The 27,532-nt window shown below is 41.1% G+C and overlaps 2 protein-coding genes across 3 annotated transcripts in view; one reads left to right on the top strand and one right to left on the bottom strand.

The window, feature by feature from the left end:
• PLEKHB2 (pleckstrin homology domain containing B2) overlaps window positions 1–5,838 on the bottom strand; it is a 28,016-nt gene extending 22,178 nt beyond the window's left edge. For both annotated transcript variants that reach the window (XM_049769335.1, XM_049769336.1), the window contains exon 1: window positions 5,802–5,838. The gene's annotated coding sequence lies outside the window, so the exon portion shown is untranslated. The remainder of the gene's footprint in view (window positions 1–5,801) is intronic.
• An 83-nt stretch (window positions 5,839–5,921) lies between these two features.
• On the top strand, window positions 5,922–19,830 carry LOC126001615 (Y-box-binding protein 2-like). Its single transcript, XM_049768895.1, is given in 4 exon segments — window positions 5,922–5,956; window positions 6,075–6,091; window positions 19,278–19,496; window positions 19,499–19,830. Coding segments are annotated over 4 exon segments (603 nt in total).
• The last annotated feature ends 7,702 nt before the right edge of the window (window positions 19,831–27,532 follow it).

Raw genomic sequence — 27,532 nt, 5'->3', positions numbered from 1 at the left:
TTTTTTTTTTTTTTTTTTTTTTTTTTGGTTTTTGGGCCACACCCGGCGGTGCTCAGGGGTTACTCCTGGCTCTCTGCTCAGAAATAGCTCCTGGCAGGCACGGGGGACCATATGGGGCGCCGGGATTCGAACCGATGACCTCCTGCATGAAAGGCAAACGCCTTACCTCCATGCTATCTCTCCAGCCCCGGAATCAGGTTTTTCAAAAGGGCAGTTCTGCAGTCTCAAGTAGCTTCTTATCTACGAGTATCCTGTCTACCTTTAGTCATTAGGTGGATCAATCTCACAGGACTTAAACACTAGCCTAAAATACACTGGTCAATTTAGGAAGATAATACCTCAATTGTTATGTCAGTGAAATTGTACATCAGGTACACTTGTCTTACAAGCAGCTGTCCCAGATTCAATCCCCTGCAAAATATATGGTCCCCCATCCTGCCAAGAGTGACCCCTGAGTGCAGAGCCGGAGTCAGGAGAAAGCCATGGCACCAACAAGTGTGCTCCTCCCTAAAAAAAAAAAATCAATTGAAATAAAACTTAAAAACACGAGGCTGCTGAATTATGACCCCAAGCTACTTACTACTTTTTTTTTTTTTTTTTTTTTTTTGGTTTTTGGGCCACACCCTGTGACGCTCAGGGGTTACTCCTGGCTATGCACTCAGAAGTTGCTCCTGGCTTCTTGGGGGACCATATGGGACGCCGGGGGATCGAACCGCGGTCCGTGCGCAGGCAAGGCAGGCACCTTAGCTCCAGCGCCACCGCCCGGCCCCGCTACTTACTACTTTTAAGTTGAGAGAACCAAGCATATTTTTAAGCAACCAAAAAAATCAGAGTATAATTCTGATTATTTATTTATTTAAATTTAAACACTATAGGGCCAGAGCAATAGCACAGCGGTAGGATGTTTTGCCTTGCATGCGGTCAACCACAACAGACCTTGATTAGATTCCTAGCATCCCAGATGGTCCCCCAAGCCTGCCAGGAGCAATTTTCTGAGCACAAGAGCCAGGAGTAACTTCTGAGCACTGCCAGGTGTGACCCAAAAACCAAAAATAAAAAAATTTAAACACTACAGTTTGCAGGCTTCAGAGTCCAAAAAACTGCATTCAAATCCTGATTCAATGTGATTCACTGATAAAAGTGTTATGAATAAGTTCTGTAATATTTTTAAGCCTTCATTTCTTGACCTATAAAACAAAAATAGTAACACCTACTTAATAGGATCACTGGAAAATTGGGTTCAGTAAATGTAGGACATGGACTGGAGTGACAGAAAAAGTAGGCAGAGTGTTTCTCTTGCACATGGCTAGTCCAGGTTCACAACCCAGGTTCATTCCTCTGCATCCCCTAAGTTCTCCTAAGCCTGCCAGGGGTAATTTCCTAGCCCAGACCCAGGAGTAAGCCCTGAGCACTACCAGGGATGGTCACAGACACACACACACACACAGTAGGACATGATGCCTAATAATTACTAAAATGCCTGTAGCAATTATCACTATTTATTATTATTATTATCATAGTGATTTACTATTCATATAAAGTTTTTCCCCCCCCCAAAAAAAAGACTTAGTATGTTTTTTTGTTTTTGTTTTTGTTTTTTTTTTTTTTGGTTTTTGGGCCACACCTATTTGACGCTCAGGGGTTACTCCTGGCTATGCGCTCAGAAATCGCCCCTGGCTTGGGGGACCATATGGGACACCGGGGGATCGAACCGCGGTCCGTCCTACGCTAGCGCTTGCAAGGCAGACACTTTACCTCTAGCGCCACCTTCCCGGCCCCAACTTAGTATGTTTTTGAGAACTAAAATTAAATCACCTGTCCTGGGGCCAGGAGGAGTCATAAGTAAAAATCAAGAAATAAAAAACTCACTATATATAACCATATTTGGTCCATGATGTATCAGGAATAGCATTACTATTACCTTAGTTTATTCCATATCACTTCATAACTACTTAACATTTCACTGTTTCTAAACTCCAGCATATCTAATTCACAAATTAAAACTCTTCAAATAAAATCTAAGTGCTGCTATTTGTCTCCCAAAGTTTTTAGAAAAAAGCAGAAAACGGGCCGGAGAGATAGCATGAAAGTAAGGTGTTTGCCTTTTATGCAGAAGGTCATTGGTTCAAATCCCGGCATCCCAGGATTGCCAGGAGCAATTTCTGAGTGTGGAGCCAGAAGTAACCCCTGAGTATTGTCGGGTATGACCCAAAAGCCAAAAGCCAAAAAAAAAAAAAAAAAAAAGGCAGAAAACTAGGTAAAAAAAACTACAGTCAAATTATTTTATATTTTCAAGTTATTTTAAATATGAACGCATATCATTTTAAAAACATTAAATCAACAAGGCCCAAGTTAATAAGTTAAGTATAAACAATACTGCCTTTTAACTCTCATGTGATGCCTATGCTGTCATTATGACTAAGCAGGCAGGACCTGAAAACCTCTCTTATGCCTCACTTTCCTTATCTGTACAACAGGACATTACTAATTACATCAGGAGAGTTATGAGAATTATGTCCAAAGAGATCTGTACTAGAAGCACTAAAAATGAGCACTATTATAACTACAGGATTTTGTTCCAGGAACTGCAATTTAGTCTAACAAAGGACATACCGTAAGACGACGACCCTTCAACCCATGAAAAACTTCCTAAAAGTCGGGAGTCGTTTATATGCTGGTATACAGCATGCTGAAACTTATTCCAGCTTTAGGGATGAGCAATCCACCTCCCTCTTACTTTTAAGAAGTAACTTTTAAGACTTTTAGAAAGTTTTTCAGGGATTTAAGGATCTCTTATACGCTGGAAAATATGGGGTATTAACAAAGACCTAATTCCTCATTAGGGTTCTCTTAACTTTATTCTAAAAGTTAAAACTATTTTAGGGGCCGGAGTGGTGGTACAAGTAGTAGGGCATTTGCCTTGCACGTGATAACCTAGGATGAACCAAGATTTGATCCCCTGGAGTCCTATATGGTCCCCCAAGCCAGGAGCAATTTCTGAGCGCATAGCCAGGAGTAACCTCTGGGTGTCACCAGGTGTGGTCCAAAAAACAAAAAAAATTATTTATTTTAACTAAATAAATGATAATTTTCTTAGATATTAGGTGACATGAAGCACCATATATATTCTAATACACCAAGGCAAGAAGGCTTGGGCCACCAAACATCTTTCAGAGATCAATTCATAGCTGGTATTAGCCAATTCCTGCTAGCCATTTCTTCTTATAAAAAAAAAAAAGCCTACAGAAACACTCATCAGATCCAGCTTCGATCTCTGGCATCCCCTATTGTCCCCCCCAAGCATCACTAGGAGAGGCTCGTTGTACTGTCACCTGCTTCACAGATCGGTCCTGACAGATTCCTGAACACAGAGCCAAACTCCCTTTTCTCATGATCAAACTCAGAAGTAGCCACCAATAAAATATTACTAGGGATCTGAGCAATAGCACAGCAGATAGCACAGTGGCCTTGCACATATGGCCAACAAGTTTGATCCCAGCATCCAATATAGTCCCTAGAGCCTGCCAGGAATAATTTCTGACTCTGAGCCAGGAGCAATCCCTAATCACCGCATGGCCCATAAACTAAAAAATTAAAAATAGATAAATGAAAAAGTATTACTGGGTCTACTTATTTAACACTGTTTTCCCAGTTTTCCTGATTTGTTGACACAGTACTATGTAAGTCTCAGTGTGAATCTAAGGTTTGCCTTAGATCTACTGTGAACCACATCACAATGTTTTAGCCATCAACTTGGACAAATACAAGAAAAAAGTTTTCTTTTCATGAGAATTTTTTTTTGGGGGGGCCACACCTGTTTGACGCTCAGGGGTTACTCCTGGCTAAGTGCTCAGAAATTGCCCCTGGCTTGGGGGGACCATATGGGACGTCGGGGGATCGAACTGCGGTCCGTTCCTTGGCTAGCGCTTACAAGGCAGACACCTTATCTCTAGCGTCACCTTCCCGGCCCCTTTTCATGAGAATTTTTTAAAGATTTACTCTTAACTTTCAAAAATGTTAACTATTCTCCTTGTACTGTGCAGTATACCTCCAGTGTACTTACTTACCTTATATCTGGAAGTCTCTAACTTTAACAACTTTCCTAAATTCATCTCATCTCAACCCAGTTCCCAATTCCCCACCTCTGGTAACCAAAATTTGTTCTCTTTTCCACAGTACATTTTTCAATAAGATCCCACATATGTGTAGTCACACTCATTTTGCTTTTGTTATCCTCTGACTTGTTTTACTTTCATAATGTCCTCATCATGGTCATCCATGCAGTTACAAATGGGGCAGGATTTTCTCATTTCTTATAAATAACATTCAATTATGTGCATATATGTTTGTGCGTGTATATACACACACAGCTTCTTTACACTTTCCTCCTCAATAGAGGACTGGTTGTTTCCATGCCCTGGCTACGAAAAACACAGGAGCAGCAGAAATCTTTTCCAAAAGCCAGTGTTTTCATATTCTTTGGATATAGTCCCAGAATTAGAATTGCTGGATCTTATGGCTAACAGTTTCAGCAGTTCATTTTATTCTGTTTATTCAAACTAATGGAGTAAGCATCCAATTTTTGACATCAGTAAAAAAGAGGCATGGGGGAAAAAAAAGAGTGAAATCAAGTGTTAACACAGCATGGCCATCTGAGAAACATCACAAAGATGTTGGAGGAATCGAAAGGAACTTCCCTCTCCCCAAGGAGTAACAGGACTACCAGATGTCTAATACACCATAAATTTAGCCTTGAGATGACTGAGCAATTCACTGACAGACGCACTAATACCACTAGAAATACAAAGCCAAAGGAACTGCAGTCAGGTCCTGGTTGTTTTTCCACCGTGTTTTTCCTTCGAGGAGCATTGACTGACCCACCTAGGACGCCAGACGTCTGGGTCTGCAAAAAAATCACCCTGCAACCATCACATCACATCAACCTCATGACTCTGATTCCCGTGCACTGTGAGCTTGCACTGATTTCCGGGAAGAACACAAAACACAGAACTCAGGCTCCTCCTCCTCCTCCTCCTCTTCCAGCCAGGTCAGAGGCGAGTCAATAAATGAGACACTCCGGAGTCCATGCTTTTCTGGTACCCACCACACCCACCGCCTCTGTCCAGGTCCCGACCTTCCTGCAAGCCTCACTCCTTTTCTTGCACCCCGAACCCTCCGGGGCAAGGTTTCCACAAAACAGGTTTCAGATCTGCTTCTGATTTTACTGATCCGGCCCAGTGCGATTTCTAAGACACAAAAATCGGAGGTCTTGGGGCTAGGGCAAGAGCACAGCGGGCAGGGCGTCTGTTTGCCATGCACCAGGCGGACCAGGGTTCGAACCCATCCTCGGCATCCCCTATCAGTCCCCTCGCCGAGTCAAAGAGTAACCCCTGAGCGTCGTCAGGTGTGTGCCCCCCCCAAATGAAAACAAAAAAACAAAACACACCCCAAAACACAAAAATCCGAGCCTCGAAACGACCCAATAAATCGGGGGGGGAAAGGCGAAACTCGCGAGATTGCAAGAAAGCGGCTCTAAACTGCCCAAAAACGACCGATCGAGGCCCGAGGACGGGACCCTGAGCCCGGTGACGAAGAGCCCAAGACGGAGCCAGCCGCCCCGGGCCCGGCCGGCTGCAGGAGGCGGCGTCCAGGGCGTCGCAACGGAAGGCCCTGCAGGGGGCTGGACGGGCGAGGGAAAGCAGGAGGATCAGACGGAGGCGACGCTCCCGACTGGCCTAGAAGGGACCAGACGAGGCCTGGGACGCCACGTCATCTGAAGGGGAACGGTTCCACTTAGTTACCTGGGCGCCCGGACGCCGCCTGCAACCACTCCAAAACCGAGCGCAGCAGCTCTCCAGCTCCTTCTCTTAGCCTCTCGCTCCTCCCAAGGCTGTGACCTCACCCCCCCTCCCCGGACGCGCATGCGCACGGAGCGCCGCGAGGCATGCCGGGAGTTGTAGTTCTCTTCGGAGAGCCTGCGCGCTCAGTCGCTCCCCAGGGCGGGGGTTGGGAGCCGACCGCTTCGGGTGTTGACAACTGAGATTGTTCTATGTGTCCCTGCCCTTGAGTTCTAGGCGGATCGCCTTCTCTAGTAATGAGTTTTATTATATATGTATTATAATATTGTATTTTTATTCCTATTGGATTATTATTAGTGATATTGTATTCTTATTCCTATTATTATCCCTAATAATAGTAACCAGTATTGTATTATTATTATTATTATTGACATTGTATTATTATTAGTGATATTTATTATTATTCCTAATAAAAGTAACCAGGGGTCAGAAAAGTACAAGCTGGATCTATCTGTCTGGCTCTATGCCAGAAGCAAGGACATATACAGAAATATTCCAGAAAAGTTGGGGGTCAGGAGCTATCTTGAAGATGCATCCCTGGTCAAGACTTGGACAATTTGAGCAATAATATGAATTAAATACTATCAGGACGCTGCCTGTTCTATGTAAGTAGGGAATAAATGAAAAATAAACACGAGATAATCTTCCTCACAGGTGTGACTTGCAGGAAAAATTCTGTGGGCCAGGAAGATAGCTAAAAAGAAGTCCATGTCAGGTTAGATTCCCAACACCACCTGGCCTCCAAGGCTCTTCCAAGTGAGTTCTGTGACCCAGCAACAATGGGGATCCCCATGCCAAAAGAAAAAGAAAAAAGAACTACCCTGCTGTCCTTCAGCTTGTGAGAAATACTTCTGCACTGGGAAAATCCTGAGTCAGCAAAGCAGAGCTAAAAATCAGCAAATGAAGCGGGGAAAAAACTTAACTGTGTAGATGCTGTGAACTAAGGACAAACCCCTTTTGATATCATGCTAGTTGCTGGAGAAAGGAAACAGAAGTTATCATAGCCTGATTTTCATGTGTACAGAAACTTTCTCTTCAGTGGACAGAAATCGTTGTGCTCTCATTTCTTCCTCTTTTCTCACAAAAGATAACATCTGACCACAGAATAAGAGATCACTTCATATTATAAATTATGTTCTTCCTTTTCCTTATAACTTGGCAACTCCTTTAATGTCAATTAGAAGAATCTTGTACTTCACACAAACTGTATAATGGAGACAGAAACTTCAGAAGGTGAAATCAGTATACTCAGAATAATATGATACTGTCTCTCTGAGTTTAAACCTTTGGGCTTAAATAATTTGTTTAACAATCTTCTGTTTACATTGGTGACTATTTCAATCCACCTCGATAAGTTCTGGGTAGTTAATCCCCTCCAGAAGTTTTAATCTTCAGCCTCCAATACAAGAAATGGGCTGTGATGGTGACTTCCTCACAGAGACAACAGTGTGGGAAGGAAGATAACAATTTTATGGTGCAAGACTCATGATTCAACCATGTGGCCCATGCTGTCATCAATAGTGATAAATCATGTAAATAGTATTATCATTGGTTACATACTACAAATTATACTTTTTGTTTAGTCTTCTCCCAAACAGTATAGACCCAATCTACTCATGAGAAAAATATTCTAATTCCTACTTAAGTTTTATTTTATAAAATCCTCACCAGTACTCCTCAGAACTATCCTAGTCGATCAAAAACAAGAAAAGAGGTGCTCATGAGATAACTCGAAACACTAGAGCATGTGATTTCACATGAGAGCCCTAGGTTCCAACCCTGACACCACACAGTCCCCCATATACTTTTGTGAGACCTGGAGAGGCAGGCTATGGATACCAACCTGGAAAGAGCCTAAGGAACCTTCTTGAATGGTGGCTACAAGTGTAAATGCTTAAGATTTCTTCACTTTTCCAGCTGGAGAAAGAGCTCAGTGGTCTTAACCATTCTTTACATATAGGCTTGTTCCCTAGAATTGCATGATCCCCTGAGCATTGCAGAAGTGATACACCCCCTAAAAAACACCAATATGGTTGAAATAGATCCCTGAGAACCTCCCATATGACTCAAAAGAAAAACTAAACAAAATTATTTGTTTATCTTTGAATATCTAAATTACAGACACATAAACACACAAAAAATTTAAAGATATATTTGGGTCAAGGATGCAGCCTAAGTGACAAAGCACTGCTTCAGGAATGGCCTCATATTATGGATTAAAAATCAATCACCAATAAAAGACTGGGAAAGACCTGTTACTAATCATCTTTAAAACTCAGAAATCTTGGGGCCAAATAACAAAAGGGCATTTGCCCTGCACCCGGCTATTCTAGGTTGGACCCAGTTGGATTCCTGACATCCCATATGTCCTCCAGTCTGCCAGGAGTGATTTCTGAGTACAGAGCCAAGATTAACCTCTGAGTGCTGCTGGGTGTGGCCCAAACCTAAAAGACAAAAAAAAAAAAAATCAGAATTCTTATTGCTTGTAAAACTGTCATGACCTAGCTTTTCTCTGGGGAGATAAATCCATGGCAGGAAATCCTCTGATGCTTTCCAAGCTAATCTGTTGCAGAAAACTATGCTTGATCCACACTAAACTCAAAGATTGCAGCCTCTTAGCATTCTTCTTGATAAGCTTTGTAAACTACCAAGCTTTCCTATTCTCCCATTCGCAGCTCTAAGCCTATGTGTGCCCTTCCGAGTCAGCTTTGGGCTTAATTAAGAACATAAAAAATACAGAAACATACCATTCAGTTTTGAGGGGCCAGAATTTGGGCTATACCTGGCAGTGCTCAGGAGAGGTTACTCTTGGATCTGTGCTTCAGGGGTCATTCCTAGTGGTGCTCAGGATATCAGATGCAGTGCCGGGATTAAAACCAGGCCCATGATGGCCACATGTTAAGCAAGTGTCTTAACCTTTGTGATATCTTTCTGGTCAAAAGTACTCTTGTAATGGTTTTATGGGTGACATTTCTTCTTCCAACTTTTATGTGCTTTCCAAATTGTCTTTGATAATTTACAACCGTTAAAAATAATTTAGGGCAAAAGAGAAAGGCAAATGTTTTAATCCAGTTTGGTTTAAACAGATGTTCTGGGAACTAGAACATGTTCTGGGAAGCAAGGAGTATTCCTTACTTTTTTTTAATATAATTTTTATTTTGATCATAGTGGCTTACATATTGTTGACAATAATATTTTAGGTACATATTTACATAAAATCAGGGGGGTTCCCATCACCAATTTATCCTCCCTACACCTCCATTTTTGTCCTACCTCCCATATTCTTATTCCTTACTTTTTTAAAGGAAAGAAAGATAGAAAGTTTTACAGTTTAGTAAAATTGGCTTTCTGTCCAAGTTTGCTGTCACACCCAGGGGCAACCCCAGCATATGCCTGGCACTGCATTCCAGGATCACTGCTGCTGTATTCAGGGGATCATATAGGATTCTGGGGATCAAACTCAAGTCAGCTGTGTGTAAGACAATCTCCATATTTATTGTATTAGCTCTATCCTAGTGCTTCCATTTTGTAAAACCACTCAACCATCATTCTGCTAGCCAGATGGCATGCTATCCAATCCATACATCCTTTTCAAATGTACATGATTGAATTTTGTTATTTTTACGATAAAATTCATCACTAAAATCAATGAGTAGTAATAAAAGAGAACAATTATGTCTGCTGTAAGAAAATGTAAAACAGGATATTCAGGCTGGTTGAACTAACACATTATCTTATGTCCAAGACTCCATCTCACTAAATTCAACAAAAGTTACTCTTTGTTTATTTTTATCTAATTTAATTTTGTGTTTTGTGACTACACCTGGAAATGCTCAGGGATTACTCCTAGTGGGTTCAGAGGACCACATGAGATACTAGCATACAAATCAAATGCCCTACACACTATATTACCAGCAGCTTCACAAATGTTACTTTTAATAAGTAAATTTTAGGGAACAGAGAGATAGTCCAGTGAATAAGACACTTGTCTTGCAGGAGGCTGACACAGGTTTGATTCCAAATGGTCCTACAAACCCCACCAGGAGTGTAATTCTTGAGCACAAAGCCACAAGTAAATCCTGAATACACTAGGTGTGGCCCCCAAACTGAAATAAAATAAAAATAAATAAAAAGTAAACTTTAGGGGCTAAAGTGATAGCATAATGGTAGGACGTTTGCCTTGCACGCGTCTGATCCAGGAGAGACGTTGGATGGTCCCTGAGCCAGGAGTGATTTCTAAGCGCTTAACCAGTAGTAATCCTTGAGTGTCACAGGGTATGTGCCACGGCATGCAAAAACATCTCCATTTTAGGAGAACTCAGTACACCAAATGTATCCCTAGATTTCCCTGGTGTGGAAAGCTGAAATAGGCCCCACGGATTTCCTCAAAAGGCCCTCTGTGGACGCCTTTTCCACTGCATGGATAGTTGAGGATTTACCAAAGATAAGTCCATGCTTGGTATTATTTTCTGTCATTCTTTGACTATCTTTCCTTTGTAAATTCTCAGGCAAAAATATGGCCTCAATCAAATTCTTTTCAAAAATCCCAGCACCAAAGATTACTAAGAGAACCCCTTTTCTGGATAATACTTAGCACTAAAATCAAAAGACAATATTTTTTTCTCTCATGTCCTTGTAGCCTCAGTGTCTGGATAATTGACTCTTCTCAGAAAATGGAAGCTGCACTTAGGGGTATTTGGCCCCCTCCCTGACCTCTCTAAAACAATAGAGTTCACCTTGGTTGGGATCATGTTCCTAGATTTTTTTCTACTTCTTAGTTTCCCTAGTTTTGCATTTGAGGTTGGTTATTAAAAGCTGTCTGTGACCTTTTCTTTTGCAACTCAGAATTGTTACAGCTCAGGCCCATATGTTAAAGTGTTGTTAAACTTTGCTTTGTGATTGTAAACATACTTCTCTGCACCTGTGACTGGCTTACCCCCTAGAAAACGCCCTGTTTGGAAAAAAATTAAACTTGCCACACTCCTGCCAGAAGATATGTTGGCCCCACATACTTGTGTGTAGTTTCATTTTTTTCATATTTCAGATTTCGCCGCCCATGTAACCCACTCTCCCTGAAATGGATTCATTGGAATCCCACGGATGGCTGTAGGACAGAAGCCATCTGCAACAGGTCTGGCCCAAAAAGAAAAAAGAAAAAGTAAACTTTAAATAACATACACAAAACCAAACAAACTACCAACTGTCAAGTACTAGATTTCAACTAAACACAGTCTTTTTGATGAACTTTGTAAAGATCAAACATCAGTGTATACTAGTAAAGCTTCTGTTAACTAGAGAAATATGTTTTACTTTGCAAAGAAACAAATGTGAGCTTTATTACAGACCATAAAAAAACTGACTGGCAAAAATTCTGCATATAAACCCCATATACCCCCAATATGTTTAATAAATCAAAGTACTGTTCTCCTACACAACTGCTATGGATCCTGTCATTCATAATTTGCCAACCCTGTGTACACACTTTTCTGAGAGAATTCAGAGAAATTCTCTAATGTATCCAGACCAAGTCAGCTATAGCAAAATATAATAAAATGTAATTTATAACTGTAACCCCATCCCCCATTCTTCCTGTGTAACCTTACCTACAAGAAAGACCTGCCCATTTCTGGACAGGGTCTTTGAGGGGTTACAAAAGGTTTGGCCGGAAGGCCAAGTGGAGATGGATGAGGATTATGGAGGACGGGAGGAGATGATGGAGGAGAGAAGCAGAAGGAGGAGAGATGGCTGAAATACAAGGTACAATTCAGGGCTGAGTAGAGATCCAGTGTAAAAGGTTTATGGGCCACACATGTGGTGGCTAGGACATGACTAAAGTTGATATCTCTTGGAACCTGTCTGTGGATGATTTCCTCGTGGCTAATTGAAATTGCAGACCACTGGATGGAGAGGGGGCAGAGACACGTGTCCTGGGCTGGAGGAGAAAGACCTCTCACCCTCCATCTCCATCCATCACCATCCAAGCCCAATACCAATATTGGTTTTTATGATTTTAGCCTTTTTCTACAATTTCTTATTTTACTTTTTATTACAGCTTTATAGTATACTTATTTATTATTAATATTTATCTTATTTGAGATACTGTGATTTACAAAACTCTTAGTGATAGTTTAATGTGTGTATCAGTCCAATAACACGCATCAACAGCATACTCACTTCACACCACCAAAGTTCCATAGGCCCATCCTTTCAGTTCTGTACATCTCAGTTGTGTGGCTCAGTCTCCCATTGTGTTGCCTTAGGTTCTTATTTACTTCCTTATCATGTATCTTTAAATTCCACAAATGAGAGAAATAATCTGTAATGATTCCTTTCCTTCTGATTGACTTCACTTACCATGACATCTTTTAGTTCTATCTTAGTCATGGGAAATTGCATGATTTTGCCCATTTTAGAAGTACATGTCTTTTCTACTTTTAAATCTCCTTAAATAAAGGCTGATTACTTAAGTTTGAGCTCCAAAATTTTAGAAGCTAACCCTTCCGCAAATAAATATCACTTTCTAATTTTAGCCTCTTTATGTTTACCTACAGAGACAAAAAATTTCTGTAAATGTTCCTTCTTTCTCAAAACATGTCATTGTACATAATGTTTTTGGACTGAGGTTGACCTAAGGGTAAGTGAAATTTTGGAAAGGGAAACCACCAAATAAGGGTAACTACTGTAATTGACTGTATAGATGAATCAGAGTAGAGTTTATTTGGTTAGTATTTTTTTATAGGGACAGACATCATGGTTATTTCCAGTAAGTTATTAGTCTCAAAAATGCAACAATGAATAAGGTGGAAGATATTTTATTTTATAAATATGAAAGTGTCTCTGTAGATAAACTTCTGGAAGTGGAATTCTTGGATCAAAAGTTTTCCAAACATTTGTCCATCAAGTAATCTCCTCTCCAATCTAGTAATGAGCCTACTTCTCCATAATACAGTGTATTCTCTGATATAGAATCAATGACAGAGTGTACTTCAGTTATGATATATATGTGCATTTTTATTCTCTTAACTTTTAACTTGCATTTTTTTATTTCACAGGATAAAGTTAAATGTTTAAACACGTTTTGAAAACCATGAGCTCCAATTTTTTTGAGCTATCTCCCTATCCTGTTTAAAAGCTTTTTAATTATAGCCTATTTGCTTATTTTTGCTTTTAAATTCAGCTAAGATATTGTTAAAATATCTCTAATACTAATATTATGGAATGTATCACTATCATGTTATCTTTTGTTACTTCCCTCTCCCAATTTCCTGTTTTGCTTATATTGAGAGGCAGACCTGCCCACATGTGGGAAGGGTCTTTGGCTTCCTGTTTTGCTCACCAGGAAGATAGATTGGAGGAAATTGATTGAGAGGGAGGTTGGGGAGAGAGAGGATTCAGCAAGAGAAGTGACTGGCAGAAATAGGCAGCTGTCAGGGCAGCTGAAAAGAACCTGCTTAAAAGGTTAAAAGCTTGGGAGCCACACATGGTGGCTAGGGTCTGAATAAAGTTGATGTCTTCTGAAACCTGACTGCCTGTGAATGATTTCCTCACCGCCACCCTGAGACCGCCAGCTGGAGGAGGTTGGAGGCACATGGCCCTGCCAGCATAGAAAAGCTTCTCTCTCCATCCCTCGATTTTACCACCATCTAGGACTTTATAATTAATATGTTTTTCAACAATCTTCTATGTATTTTATAATTTTGTATCTTACATCAAAGTATTTATTTCATTTTGAGTTTATTATTGTGCATGGAGCTAAGGAGAAATCCAGTTTGTTCTTTTTTTGCGTGTCTTTTCAGTTTTCCAAACATCATATTTTTCAGAGATTGCTCTTTTGCCAGTACTCAATCATTGCTTGCTTACCATAGACTAAGTGCTGCTACATGTGTGGCTGTATTTCTAGGCACTAGATTCATTTCTGGGTCCTTAACTTGTGTCTTAATTTTATTCCAATACCATACAGTTTTAGTTACTGTCATTTTGGTTTTGGGTCGAAGTCAGGCAATCATATATCTTCATTTTTCTTCTTCTTAGGGTTGCTTTAGTTATTTGAGGTCTTTTTTAACTTCATCATTTTATGTCTTGTTTTTATTTTGGGGTCACATCAGGAGTTGCTCAGGGGTTTCTGTGCTCAAGAAAAACTGGTGAGATTCAGAGAATCATATGCTATTCTGGGAATTGAGTCTAGGTCATTTATAAGCAAGGCAAGCATGCCTTCTTAATCTCTACTATTTTTCCAGCCCCATACCTTAGAGGATTTTTTTGTTTGTTTTTGGGTCAAACCCAGCAGCGCTCAGGAGTTACTCCTGGCTCTATGCTCAGAAATGGCTCCTGACAGGCTCAGGGGACCACATGGGATGCTGGGATTCGAACCACCATCCTTCTGCATCTAAGGCAAATGCCTTACTGCTGTGCTATCTTTCCGGCCTCACCTTAGTGGATTTCTGTATTATTTTATTAAAAAAATATAATTGAAATAGACATTTAAATTTCAAACATAGAATGGCTCAAACAGACCCTATATAAACTAAAATAATAAACTATAATATTAAAACAAAAACAAATTGAATGACAAAAGATATATTACAGTTCACTGCTAGATGTGTCCTAAAAACCACATTGGAGGATTGGTGTCATAGCTCAAAGAATTAGAGTGCATGTTTTGCCTACAAGAACCCTAAGTTTGATCCCCAGCACTGTTTCATACCCCAAATATTGCATGGAGCAACCTCCCAGAATTGAGATAGGAACAGCCCAAAGTAATATCATGTATGGCCCTATAACCCCACCTCTCATTCTTTGTATAAGCTTACCTATAAGAAAGACCCTCTCATTTCTGGGAGGAGAGGTTACAAAAGGTTTGGACTCAGGGGCAAAGCGGAATTTGCATGGATGCAGGATGGAGGAGGAAGCAGGAGATCTGTGAGGGACCAGGTACAATGCAGGACTGAATAGAAATCCAGCATAATGGTTATGATATAGGCCACACATGTTGGCTAGGGCATAAATAAAGATGATCTCTCTGGAAGCCTGACTGCATGTGACTTTTCTACCCACCGCTATCCTGAACCTGCTGACCCGCCGGCTGGAGGGATTGGAGCCATGTGGTCCTGAGTTGGAGAAGAAAGGACTCTATCACTATCCACCACCATCCAAGCACATCCAAAGGGCCTCCTTAATATTTTAAACAGCAAATGGTGCCCATGATAGGCCACACATGTGGTGGCTAGGGCATGAATAAAGCTGATATTTCTTGGAACCTGTTTGTGGATGATTTCCTCGCCTCTACCTAAACCTGCTGACCTGATGGCTGGAGGAAGTTGGAGCCACGTGTTCTTGGGCTGGAGGAGAAAGGCCTCATTCACCATCCACCCCCATCCAAGTCCATCCAAAGGGCCTCTATTAATTAATTCTACATGGCCCCAAACAAAAAATATCATTAAACATATTGCATTTGATAAGGATTTCTATTAAATTCTATTTTTTTGTTTTGTTTTGTTTTGGGATTGGGGTAGGTACATGCAGTGCTGCTTAAGGCTTACTCTTGGCTCTGTGCTCAGAGAAGATTTGAGGTTCCTGGGATTGAACCTTGGTTGACCCTGTGCAAAACAAGCACTCTACCTGCTGTACTATCTCTTCGGTCCCAAAAGCTTTTTTTAGAGGGGAGAGTCACACCTAACAGTGCTCAGGACTTGCTCATTGTTCTATATGCATAAATAACTTCTGATGGGGAGGCGGTTCAGAGGACCATACTAGATGCCTGGGATCAAATTTACATTAGCTGCATATGAGGCAAATGCTTGACCTGCTGCTTTACTATCACTCTGGACTCATTATCCTAAATATTTTACTCTGTTATTTTTGGGCCATTCCCAGCTGCTTTCAGGGGTTAGTCCTGGCTCTGCACTGAAAAATAATTCCTAGCAGGCTTGGGGAACCATATGGGATACCAAAAATTGAACCCAGGTTGGATGTGTGCGAGGTAAATGCCATACCCGCTATGTTATCACTCTAGTCCCAGAATTTTACTCTTTTTGATATGATGGTAAATAATGCTGTTTTCTTAATTAAATTTTTTAAATCATTAAATTTTTGCATATACTAATTAATGCAACTGTAGTTATTTGTTTTGTTTTTGTTTTTGGGAAAAGCCTGACGACACTTCAGGTTTTATCATGAGCTCTGAGGACAGGGATTAATTTTTTTTGCCTATAGCTTTTCTTATGATGAGGTAGCCCTTCAACTGTTCTTTTCTTAAGAGCTTTGCAAAAATCATAAATGGATGCTGAATCTTGCCAATGTTCTATGAGTATCTATTGAAAATATATTTTTGTCCTTTTTTTTAGTTGATGTAGCATATTACATCAATTGATTTGCTTATGTTAAACCATCCCTAGAATAAACTCCATTTTGATATGATGTATAATCCTTTGGTAAATTGCTGAATTCAATTTTCTAGTAACCTGTTGAGAACATTCACTTCTATTTCTGTAGAGAATTGATTTGGCATTTTCTTTCTTTAATTCATTCATTTATTCATCCTCCCTCCCTTCCTTCCTTCCTCCCTCCCTCCCTCCCTCCCTCCCTTCCTCCCTCCCTCCCTCCCTCCCTCCCTCCCTCCCTCCCTCCCTCCCTCCCTCCCTCCCTTCCTTCCTTCCTTCCTTTCGTTTTTGGATCACACCCAGCCCCGCTCAGGGGTTACTCCTGGCTCTACGCTCAGAATTTGCTCCTGGCAGGCTCAGGGGACCATATGGGATGCCGGGATTTGAACCACCATCCTTCAGTGTCTAAGGCAAACGCCCTACCGCTGCACTATCTCTCTGGCCCCTTCTTTTCCTTTTTTAAACAGCTTTGTCTGGTTTTAGTAGCAGGGTAATATTGCCCTAATAAAACATATTTAGAAGAATCCCCTCTTCTTATTTTTCTTTTTTTTGGGGGTCACACCTGGCAGCACTCAGGGGTTACTCCTGGCTCTATGCCCAGAAATTGCTCCTGGCAGGCTCAGGGGACCATATGGGATGCCAGGATTTGAACCACTGTCCTTCTGCATGCAAGGCAAACGCCTTACCTCCTACAGTCTCTCCGGCCCTCTTCTTATTTTTCTAAAGAGTTTGAGAAGAATAGGTATAAGTTCTTTGAAGATGGGGCTGGAGAGATAGCATGGAGGTAAGGCGTTTGCCTTGCATGCAGAAGGACGATGGTTCGAATCCTGGCATCCTATATGGTCTCCCGAGCCTGCCAGGGGCGATTTCTGAGCGTAGAGCCAGGAGTAATCCCTGAGTGTTGCCGGGTGTGACCCAAAACTAAAAATAAAAATAAAAAAATAATAAGTTCTTTGAAGATTTGCTAAATCTCACTGATAAAGTGATCTAGTCCTGAAGTTTTTTTTGTTTTGTTTTGTTTTTTTTCTTTTTAATTAATTTGTTTGCTTGGAGGCCACACAGAATTTCTCAGGAATTGCTCCTGGTTCTGTGTTTGGAAATTACTCCTGGCATTTCTCAGTGGACCTTGTTAACAGAGATCAAACCCAAGTCTCCTATATGCAAACATGTGTTTAACTTGTTGAGCTATCACTCTGGTCCCACTATGTTTATTCATTGACTGATTGATTTTAAAAGGTTGTTCTTTGTAGGGACCATACCTGAAATGCTCAGGGCTGACTCTTAACTCTGTGCTCAAGGATAACTTTTTTAGACTTCAGGATATTTTATGTGTTATCAATGATCAAATCTAGGTCCAATACATGCAAGCAAGTGCCCGACCTGTTGTGCTACTTCTTTGGCCCCCACTATTTTTTAAATACTTTGATGTCTTTACTAACCCAGTGGTTGTTAAGTAGTATGTTGCTCAGTCATACTTCATGTGGTTGAATTATTTTTAGAATGTTTTTGTCATAAAAATACCTGGTATGCTTTTAATTATCATAATACAATTCAAAGTTATGTTGTGTATCAGTACACAGTCTTTGTGAATGTTACGCATGCACCTGATGAATTTATATTTAACTTTTTGAGGTGAAGAAAATTTCTAATTTATGATTAAGACTGCTGTATCTTGTTCTCTCTCTGGTTAGTCTAAGTGTATATGGGGAAAGGGAGATTAAAACTTCTCAATTATGATACTATTGCTATTAATTTCTCTTTTCACCTTGTTTTGTTTGATTTGGGGTTACACTCATTAATATTTAGGGAACCATGTTGTGCTCTACCAATGAGCTACTTCCCCAGTCTCAATGTCACTCCCTAGTCTATTAATAATTGTTTATATATTTCTAAGGTCATATTGTTGGATTTATATACATATATGCCAATAAATGTGTATTCTGTATTCATCTCTATCTCATTCTTCTTTTCCTCTTTCCCTCCCTTTGCTATTGTTGCAAGACTCGAGTAAAACACGAAATTGATTGTGATGCTCACCTGTTTAATTTTGGTAATAACTGGGAGTCTCTGAATGAGATTGACACACACTTGACTGCAATGCTTGTCAGGGATCACACACTCTAGTTGTGATGTTTCACATGTGCTTGCCAGGAAGCCGGATTCTCTTAGAATGGCATGTGTTCTGCTTGTAGTGTTTGCTGGCTATTACAAGTGCGTTCACACACACATTCTGCATGGATTCACCCCTGGTTGCTTACAGAATTTAATTGTAGTGTTCAATTCCATCTCAAAGTGGTGCTCCATGACTCAATTCACTCAGTGATGGTGTATCACCAGGGGGCCCAGACACCAGACTTTCTGGGGACCATGCTTCATGCATATGGCACCTGATGTACAATTTCATGCTTACATTTTCACCACTGAGTTATCTCTGGGTCTTCTTATGACCTTTTAGGGTTGTTTTGAATTATAGCCAGTGACACTCAACTACTCTTCCTGACTGTACTTTGAGGTTTATCCTGATGGTGCTGGGGGAATGTGTGATATCAGGGACCAAACTCTATGCTCCCAAATGCAAAGAATAGCCTCTAACCATTTTAGCCATCTCCCCCAACCCTCTTAGTGACACAGGACTCAGAGATCCTAGAAGTCTGCAAAGATTGCGAATGACTTGACTCTCTGGTGGATTATCACCATGACAGCCCACTCAAGCTGGACTGAATGTGCTATGCCTTTCACTGGAAAATCGGTGCACATGCTCCTGTTCTGATTGACTTCATATTTCTCTAGTCCATCTACCTGCATTTCTCCATCTGGACTTTACATGTCAGGCTCCCTATTGATTTTTCTACACATATGCCCCAAGTAGTGAAGGGTGCCTTCCCTGTGGTGATGAATTCTTGATATAAAGGCCTTTCCAGGGCTGATAATTTATTGTTAAATACTGTCATTAAATCAGAGAGACTCCCATCTCCCACCAAGGATGATGAACCAGCTACCATCTCTGCAGATTGAGAGTCTGAAAATGGCTTAGCCACAGAAACCCCTGGCCTTCAAGCACAGGTGGACAAACTGGTGCTGGCAACCCAAGTCCTGGGTGCTGTCAAATGGTTCCATGTTTGGAATGGTTGTGGATTTATCAATAGAAATGACACCAAGGAAGATGTCTTTGTTCATTGGACAGATATTAAGAGAAACAATTCCAGGAAGCTTCTGTGTAGTGTTGGAGATGGGGAGACTGTGGAGTTTGATGTGAAAGAAGAGAGGGGTCCAAAGGTGCTAATGTATCTGGACCTGACGGAATGCCAGTGAAAGGTAACAAATATGCCCCCAATCAACGTAGGTTCTGCCGATGCATCCCCGGGCCTCACTCAGTTACCCCACCACCAATGGTAGCAGAAGCCCCCTCAGATGGAACAGAATCAGGCAATGAAGGGAAGAGAGCTGAAGACTCTGGGAAGCATCATAGATGCCGAAGGCTACCATCTTTCCTTCATTGGAGGCACTTTTTGCCAGGACCACAGTCCCCTGACCTGCAGCAGCTTATCAAGGAGACCCCAACAGCCACCACAGAAGATGGAAAAGATGGATGATCAGAGCCCAGCCAAAGCTCAACGGAGAAGTTGCTTTCAGAACCTCTTGTAACTTTCTCTTAGGTTAATCTCTTAATCTGGGGTCAGTCTCACCAACCCATGGGTTTCTATTTTTTATAATTTGTATATTTATTTATATTTTATATTTTTATATTTATATATTTATACCTTATGTTCCTGTTTCTTCATTTATGTGAAGTCGCATATTAATATCTGTGAGTTGGTATACAATGTACAGGTCTCACTGCTAAGATTACTAGATCTAGGGAATAGTCCCAGTTTTCTTACCCTGGATACTGTATGTCTGCTGCTTTGTTTATACTGATATTGAGTACATATATCTGGATGGCTGGAGTTTTAGTACTGCACTGGTCAGAGACTTGAGGTGTTGCTGTTGGAGAATGCCAGGAAGTTAAGCACTCTAAAAAAGTCTGGATTGAGAAGGGGGAGGGATTTCTACCCACTCTCCTCCAGGGTAGTTCCATGGTTAAGGTTTTTCAGGAACTTTAGATTATTGCTGGCCTGTGTGATCAGGCTCTAGTCTGATCACAGACCAGATTTAAGCTACAACAGCTTAAATCTTTCATGGGGTTACAGACAGGAGGAGAGTGTTCTGTGAGTTGTGGATCGAACGGGAAGATGCATGAAAACTAGTTCTGCCACCACAGTCAGACAGCAGTCTCCTCAGTGTCCTAGAAGAAAAAAGGGGAGCAAGCTTTTCATGTTCTCTAAATGATATTTAAAATGATATTTTAATGATATTTAAAAGATTGCTGGGGTCAGAGAAACAGTAAAAGCAAGTAATGAATTTCCTTTGCATGCTGCCTACCTGGGTTTAATCCTCTGCACCACATATGGTCCCCCAAGAACCACCAGGAATGATCCCTGATCACAGAGCTAGAAGTAAGCACTGAGCACCCCCAGGTTTGGCCCCAAAACAAACCAAGAGCAAAACAAACAGAAGGATTTCTTCTTACAGATCAGCCTTAATTCTTTCCGAGGTTGTAGTCCGGGAAACAAGAACTTTTGGAAGTTCAGACCAAGAACTTCAAAGAGCAGAAATTTCCCCCAAAGCCTCAGTTTCTACTGCCAGGCCATGAGCAGAGGCAGCAAGTAAGGGCCCCAGGTTGGGATAGAACAGGAACTTCACAAAACACAAAATCTAGTTATAGAGAGGACCTGCTCAGGAAGGCATCCCATCCACCTATCCAAACTGGTGCCAATTGCAGCAAACACTCCAAAGCCTTTTCTTGGAGCTCCAAAGCTTAGCTCACTAGCTAGGCAACTGTGTCGTGGCTATGCACAACCACCATGTCAATAGTCAGAAGAACTACCCAGGGCCCTCAAGCACTCCCAACAGATGGACATGCAGGCCATGTCCCTTCAAAGCACTGTCACCTGGGTTGATACAGTCCCAGTGATATTGTAAACCCCTCAGTTTTCCCATGATGAGTTGAACACAGCAGATGAAACCAATTCTGGATTTCTCTCCCTCACTTACAAGATAACGTTGTTATAGTCACCTGGTCTTGTCTCAGCTTCTATGGTTTGTAAATTTGTCAGTTTATTGACAATTCAATAAACTGTGGGACCCCTTGTGGTGCTGGGGATTGAAGTTGAGTCTGTCTTGTGCAAAAGTGCCCTACTCATTGTACTATCTCTCTTATTCCTCGTCTCTAGATTTTTAAGATTAACATGATTAAGGGCTGTTCACTTCCTCTCCTGTGCACTCATCTCACTTTCCTGTTGGATTGTAGGACTTTCTCATTGACTTCTGGAAAATCTTTAAATATTCAGGATCATTTGACTGTGGTATGTGATGGTTTCATTTGCCTTTTGATTTTTCTCATGGTGCTTTTTAACAAACCAAATTTTATTTTGTTTTGTTTTGTATTTCTATGAATTCTGGTGTAAAGAGGGAGTTAGAAAACTCTTCTTTATTCCAAGATAAAAAGGAGTTTTCTTATATTTTCTTTTTTGTCACCTAATTACCCATTAGTCACTATTTAATCTTTTTGGGGGGCAGAGGGTTTGAGTCTACATCTGCTAGTATTCAGCACACAATTCCTGGTTGTGTGCTGAGGAGATTATATAGTGATGGCGCTAGAGGTAAGGAGTCTGCTTTGCAAGCGCTAGGCAAGGAAGGACTGCGATTTGATCCCCCGGCGTCCCATATGGTCCCCCCAAGCCAGGGGCAATTTCTGAGCCCTTAGCCAGGAGTAACCCCTGAGCATCAAACGGGTGTGGCCCGAAAAACAAAACAAAAAAAAAAGAATTTATAATATGTTAGCTTATCTGATAGTCTTTGACTACTGTTCTAATAATTTCCCAGCATCCCATATGCTTTCCTGAGCACTCCCAGGAGCAATTCCTGAGTACAGAGCCAGGATTAAGCCTTGAGCATCAGTGGATGTGGCCCCAAAAGAAAATAAAACAAAAGTTAATAAAGGTGATTTTTTTGGGGGGAGAGGACCATACCCTATTGTATTTGTGACAAGATGTTTTGTTTTTAACAAAATGTTTGTGTCAGGACCAGAGCAAAAGTAACAGTCAATAGGTTGTTTGCTTTGCTTTAAGACAATCTAGTTTTTATACCTGATTCTGGTCCTGAGTATTGCCAGGAGTGCCAGATTCCCAGCACAGAGCTCAGAGTAAGCCCTAAGCATTGCTAATAAAATAAAGTAGCCCAAAAATACTAGAAAAAGAAACATTTAAAATTCACTTTTTTGTTGTTTCTTTGTTTTGGGGCTACAATCTGTTAAATTCAGGGATTAAACCTTGTTTTGCATTCGAAAACTATTCGAGGATATGCTCAGGGGATCATATGGGATGCTGAGGATCAAACCTGGTTAAGCTACATGCAAGGCAAGCATTTTACATAATTGGCTCTGAAACCTTATTAGTTTCAAGGACTGTCTTTAGAACTTTTGGTGGGTGTTCCTGGAGGCTCACCGTACATCCTCCCCTTGGGCCCTGACTAAAGGACCATTCCGACCTGCACAAAAGAACCATTGGTCCTTTGGTCACAAGGAACTTATAGATACCAGTCTGGTTGGGGTGTTCATCTCTCAGGATTCTCCAAACTTTTATCTTTTTTTTAACATAATTTTTATTTTAATTGTAGTGGCTTACATATCGTTCACAGTAATATTTCAGGTACATATTTACATTGAATCAGGGGAATTCCCACCACCGAATTGTCCTCCCACAAGCGCTCCCATTCTGCCTCCCATATCCTGCACTCTTCCCCCCAGGGGCTGCTAGAATGCGTGGTCCCCTCTGTGTCTAGTTAATTACTTAGTGGGCTTATGCCTGTTTGGTCTTGGTGCCTCCATTATTTCCCCCTCTAGTTGGGAGGCAGGGCTAGAAAGATCAAGGTATGTGGACTTGTTTGAGGAAGAGAAAGGTAATATAATGGGGTAAAAATCGACTACACCGACTATGAGTGGAGTCATTCTAGAGGCTCTTGTCCTTGGTTTGAGAGACGATGGGGAAAAGAAGAAGATGAAACACCACAGCAGTTCAAAAAGAGGAATCAAATAAGATATTCAGTGAGCACTGCAGCCATAAAAATATGCACCACATAGTTGCCATGGTCTTGAGATAGGAAATATGACAAGGCGCAAGGAGGAAGAGAAAAGAAGAAAGAAAAAGTAAATATATAATTAAAAAAATGGACAACTACTTCAATATTTACCCCAAAACAAAAATTCGATCAAAACTAGATAAAATAAAAAAATAAAAATAATAAAAATTTTTAAAAAAAGGATTATTTAGTGTTTTTTGTCTCTCCCCCCACCCCCGCATAGGCACAGTAAATGTTGGGGTCATCTGAAACGGGAATCCCCTTGGCCTAAGAGATACAGGGTTTCCCTACCCTTGGAATATATTGTCATGGGATTATCTATAGACTCCTTTCGCGTTCATTTACTCTCCCCTTGGTGTTTTTGTGCCCTATGGAAGACTTCTGCTCCAATCTGGATGGTAAAGACAGACCTCTAAATCTAGGGGCCTCAATCTGTGCAAGGTCAAGGAGTGGAACTTATGATGATGACTTTCTTTGTGATTTTAGAAGTTCTGTTTCCTCCATGTCATTTCAATCTGTCTCTGTGGTTAGTGGTCTTGGCCCTTGCACTGAGGCTCGGATGGAGTCTGGGATATCGTCTTTCGTTATGATTCCGGAAGACCCGTTCAGTTGCAATTGCCTCCATCAGGACTCTGGCATTGGAGGTCATGTTTGTTATGTAGGACGTAGACCAGACCCTAGACTAGGGCTTTCTTGTTGGTCCCAGAATACATACTGCCCGGTCATAGTTCTATCAGCCAGTCATCTGTAGATCACATTCTTGGCTTTTGCACAGTCCATAGTGTGGTAAGTCTTCCAATTTGGTTTATCATTAGTTGGTAAGGTAGGATAACCTGTTCTTATGTCCATTTGTTCCAAATTTTCTCGTTGTCAGGATCTTATATTAGAACTGGCACATGTTGGAGATCGAGTAGTATTCAGGATGTCCCAGGTAGGCTTTGGTTCCTGTGGCTGTTATGAAGAACTGTGTCAATTCTATGTCTGGGGTTCAGGATTGAAGTCTGGATGGGTGGTGTATAATCTTCTGGCATCCAAACTTTTATCTTACTTCACCCTTTCAGAGGTACCTCCTTACTCACTCTTCTCCTATGTAGGGGAGAGTCAGCTGACCTGTGTGCTCTGCAGGATAATTTTCTTTCAGATTTACAAAAAACCTGGAGTCTCACAGTCTCCATCTCTCCAGTTTGTATCCAGTGCTTTCGCACCATAACAAGCATTTCAATATTTCTAGAGGAGGCTCGTCAGAAGACCTGCTAAGGTGTTCTTCCTTAGTGTGGGTAGCTGATTTGAAGACCCCCAAGAAATATATCACCAGAAGATTCCCTAAGATATACTCCCATTACTGTGGGTAGCTGATTAAGAAATTCCTGAGAGGGGCCAGAGTGGTGGTGCTGTGGTAGGGTGATTTGCCTTGCACACAGCTGACCTGGGAAGGACTGCGGTTTGATCCCCCGACGTCTCATATGGTCCCTCAAGCCAGGACCCATTTCTGATCACATAGCCAGAAGTAACCCCTGAACGTCACCAAGCGTGGCCCCAAAACAAACAAAAAAGAAATTCTTGAGAAATATCTCATTAGAAAACCCACTGGGATGGGGCCAGAGAAATAGCATGGAGGTAAGGAGTTTGCCTTGCATGTAGAAGGTCAGTGGTTCAAATCCTGCATCCCATATGGTTCCCTGAGCCTGCCAGGAGCTATTTCTGAGCGTAGAGCCAGGAGGAACCCCTGAGCGCTGCCGGGTGTGACCCAAAAAACAAAACAAAACAAAAACAAACAAACAAAACAAACCAAAAAAAGAAAACCCACTGGGATGTTTTGCTTCAGTGCAGAGGGCCAATGAGATTCTTGTTATGGTATTGACATTCTACTTCCTTTAAACAAACATTTACTTGGCCTATAGATGACTCTTCCTTCTGCTGTGTATGTATATAGTAAAATCTTTAACTTCCTAACATAAGGATTTTTACAGGCAAATATAGCCAGCCTTGATTAAATTTCTCTTTACCCGGAAAACTCAGCACTAAAAACAACTTTATTTCTCTTTGCCTTTTATATGCCCTAGCAGTTCCTTACAGAAAGAAATGTTTTGCCTTTTGGACATCTCTAAAAGACTTTGAACATTTGCTAACTAATTTTTTTTGAGGGGGGAGTTACATCGGGGAGTGCTCAGGAGTTACTCCTGGCTCTACACTCAGAAATCGCTCTAGGCAGGCTCGTGGGACCATATGGGATGCTGGGATTCAAACCACCATCCTTCTGCATGGAAGGCAAACGCCCTACCTCCATGCTATCACTACGGTCCCTGCGAACTAATTCTTGCCTCAGAACTTACATCCCAAGTTTTGTCCAGAAATAGCATTGGGTTATTGAGAAAACTTCACCAGGCAAATTTGCATCTCTTTCAGATAAGTTTGTTTTTCCCTAATACTATTTCTTAGTCAGACCTTAGGAAGCTAGTGATTTGTATTAGCCCCTAAAACAAAACCTGTTCCCTCAGAAAATAGGAAAAAAACTGGCTCCTTGCAAATTCCTCTAATCAGTATTGACATTCAGGACAGGAACTGCTTTACAATGTTAAAAATTATCTTCTCTTTTTAACTATGGATTCTTACTTGAAATGTATCTACTCATCGGGAACTATGTGAATTGTTTTGTTTTTCCATTTACAAGAGAGTCATGTTGTAATTTAACACTGAAGAGCATTCTTTTCTTGCCGTAGCAAAAACTGTGGCTGCTTAAATCCCTCATTTGTACCCCTTATTCTTCACATTAAATTCAGAACACTGTTCTCCCATATAGATTTGTATGGTCTCTCATTTCTTCATATTTTCACCATGTGCCGTTCATGCAACCACTTTCCTGAGACAATTCAAAGAACTTCTCTAATGCCACAGGACCAAAGCTAGCCCGAGTCACATGAGCAGGTGACTAAAGTTTCTCTTCAATCAACTTCCTTTTTATACCCTTTCTCATCTCCCTCAAATGTACAAGCTTATGCTAACCCCTAACCTGTACTTGCACAGCCAATGGGCAGAAAATCTGAAAAGAATTTCTGGAGTTTAGCCTACAAATTTGTCTGGTTTGAGTGGCCTTCTTAGGACCATTATGGAACCAGGCATCTTTGTCCTAGTGCCCTCAGGCTGGTGAGATGTGGCTGAGTCCTTCCAAGCTAGAGAGTCAGGGAGTGGCGATTCACTGCTCTTATGTGGGCTATGATTAATCACTTATACCTTCCTAAAAAAAAAAATTCAATGGATCAAACTGAAATAAAATCCTCCCTTCAAAAAAAATCCAATATTTCATAAAATGAACATTTTATTTTTGCTGTTAAATGAGAAATAAAGATTTTTAGGGCAGGAACAATAGCACAGGAAGCCGGGAGGGTGTTTGTGTTGCATGCAGCAGACTTCGGTTCAATACCTGAACTTGCCAGAAATGATTTCTAAGCTCAGAGCTAAGAGCAATAACCTGAGTGCTTCTGGGTGTGACCCAAAAACCAACAAAAAAGAAAAGGCATTTTCTACCCAAAGTTGTTAAGACATTCCAACGATGTTAGACATTTTGTATTTGAGACTTTTATTGCGAATAGCATCTTCTGTGTGCTTTTGGAGTTGGCAGCTTTGTTTGAATAGACCCCCACTTGAGAGGATTCATTTTCTAGTTTTGGACGCCAAGCCTGGCAGTGCTGCAGGGCTACCTTAGTTCTAAAGTCTTCCCCCTAGGTGTACTCAAAGATTCCACAGAGACCAACCATTGTGAGGTGATATAAGGACTCAGTGATGCGGAGTGGGCCCTGTTTCTTTGCACAGAGCAGGGCAGCGACCACCAAGCTCCTGCTCTGCCTCTTTTGCACTCATTAAGTTGAGCCGCCAGGAAGCTAAGTGACTCCTTGCAAAACCCTGCATTTACACAATGGTTTCTGCAAGGAAGCGGCTGTCTAAAGATTATGAAACCAAATGCATGTTTCTTCCTCTATGCTTATAAAACACATTCTTTACATTCTGCATTGCTCTAAAAAAAAGTAAAAAGAAAAAGTTTAAGATCAACTAAGATTCATTGGGAAGGATCAAAGGAGAACCTTTTTTTTTTTCTTTTCTTCTCTCATATCTTTTCTT

This window comes from Suncus etruscus, chromosome 2 (genome assembly GCF_024139225.1).
Source record: "Suncus etruscus isolate mSunEtr1 chromosome 2, mSunEtr1.pri.cur, whole genome shotgun sequence".
NCBI classification, from domain to species: domain Eukaryota; kingdom Metazoa; phylum Chordata; class Mammalia; order Eulipotyphla; family Soricidae; genus Suncus; species Suncus etruscus.
Note: the sequence above shows the minus strand (reverse complement) of the source record. Positions and strands in the feature narration are given on the sequence as shown.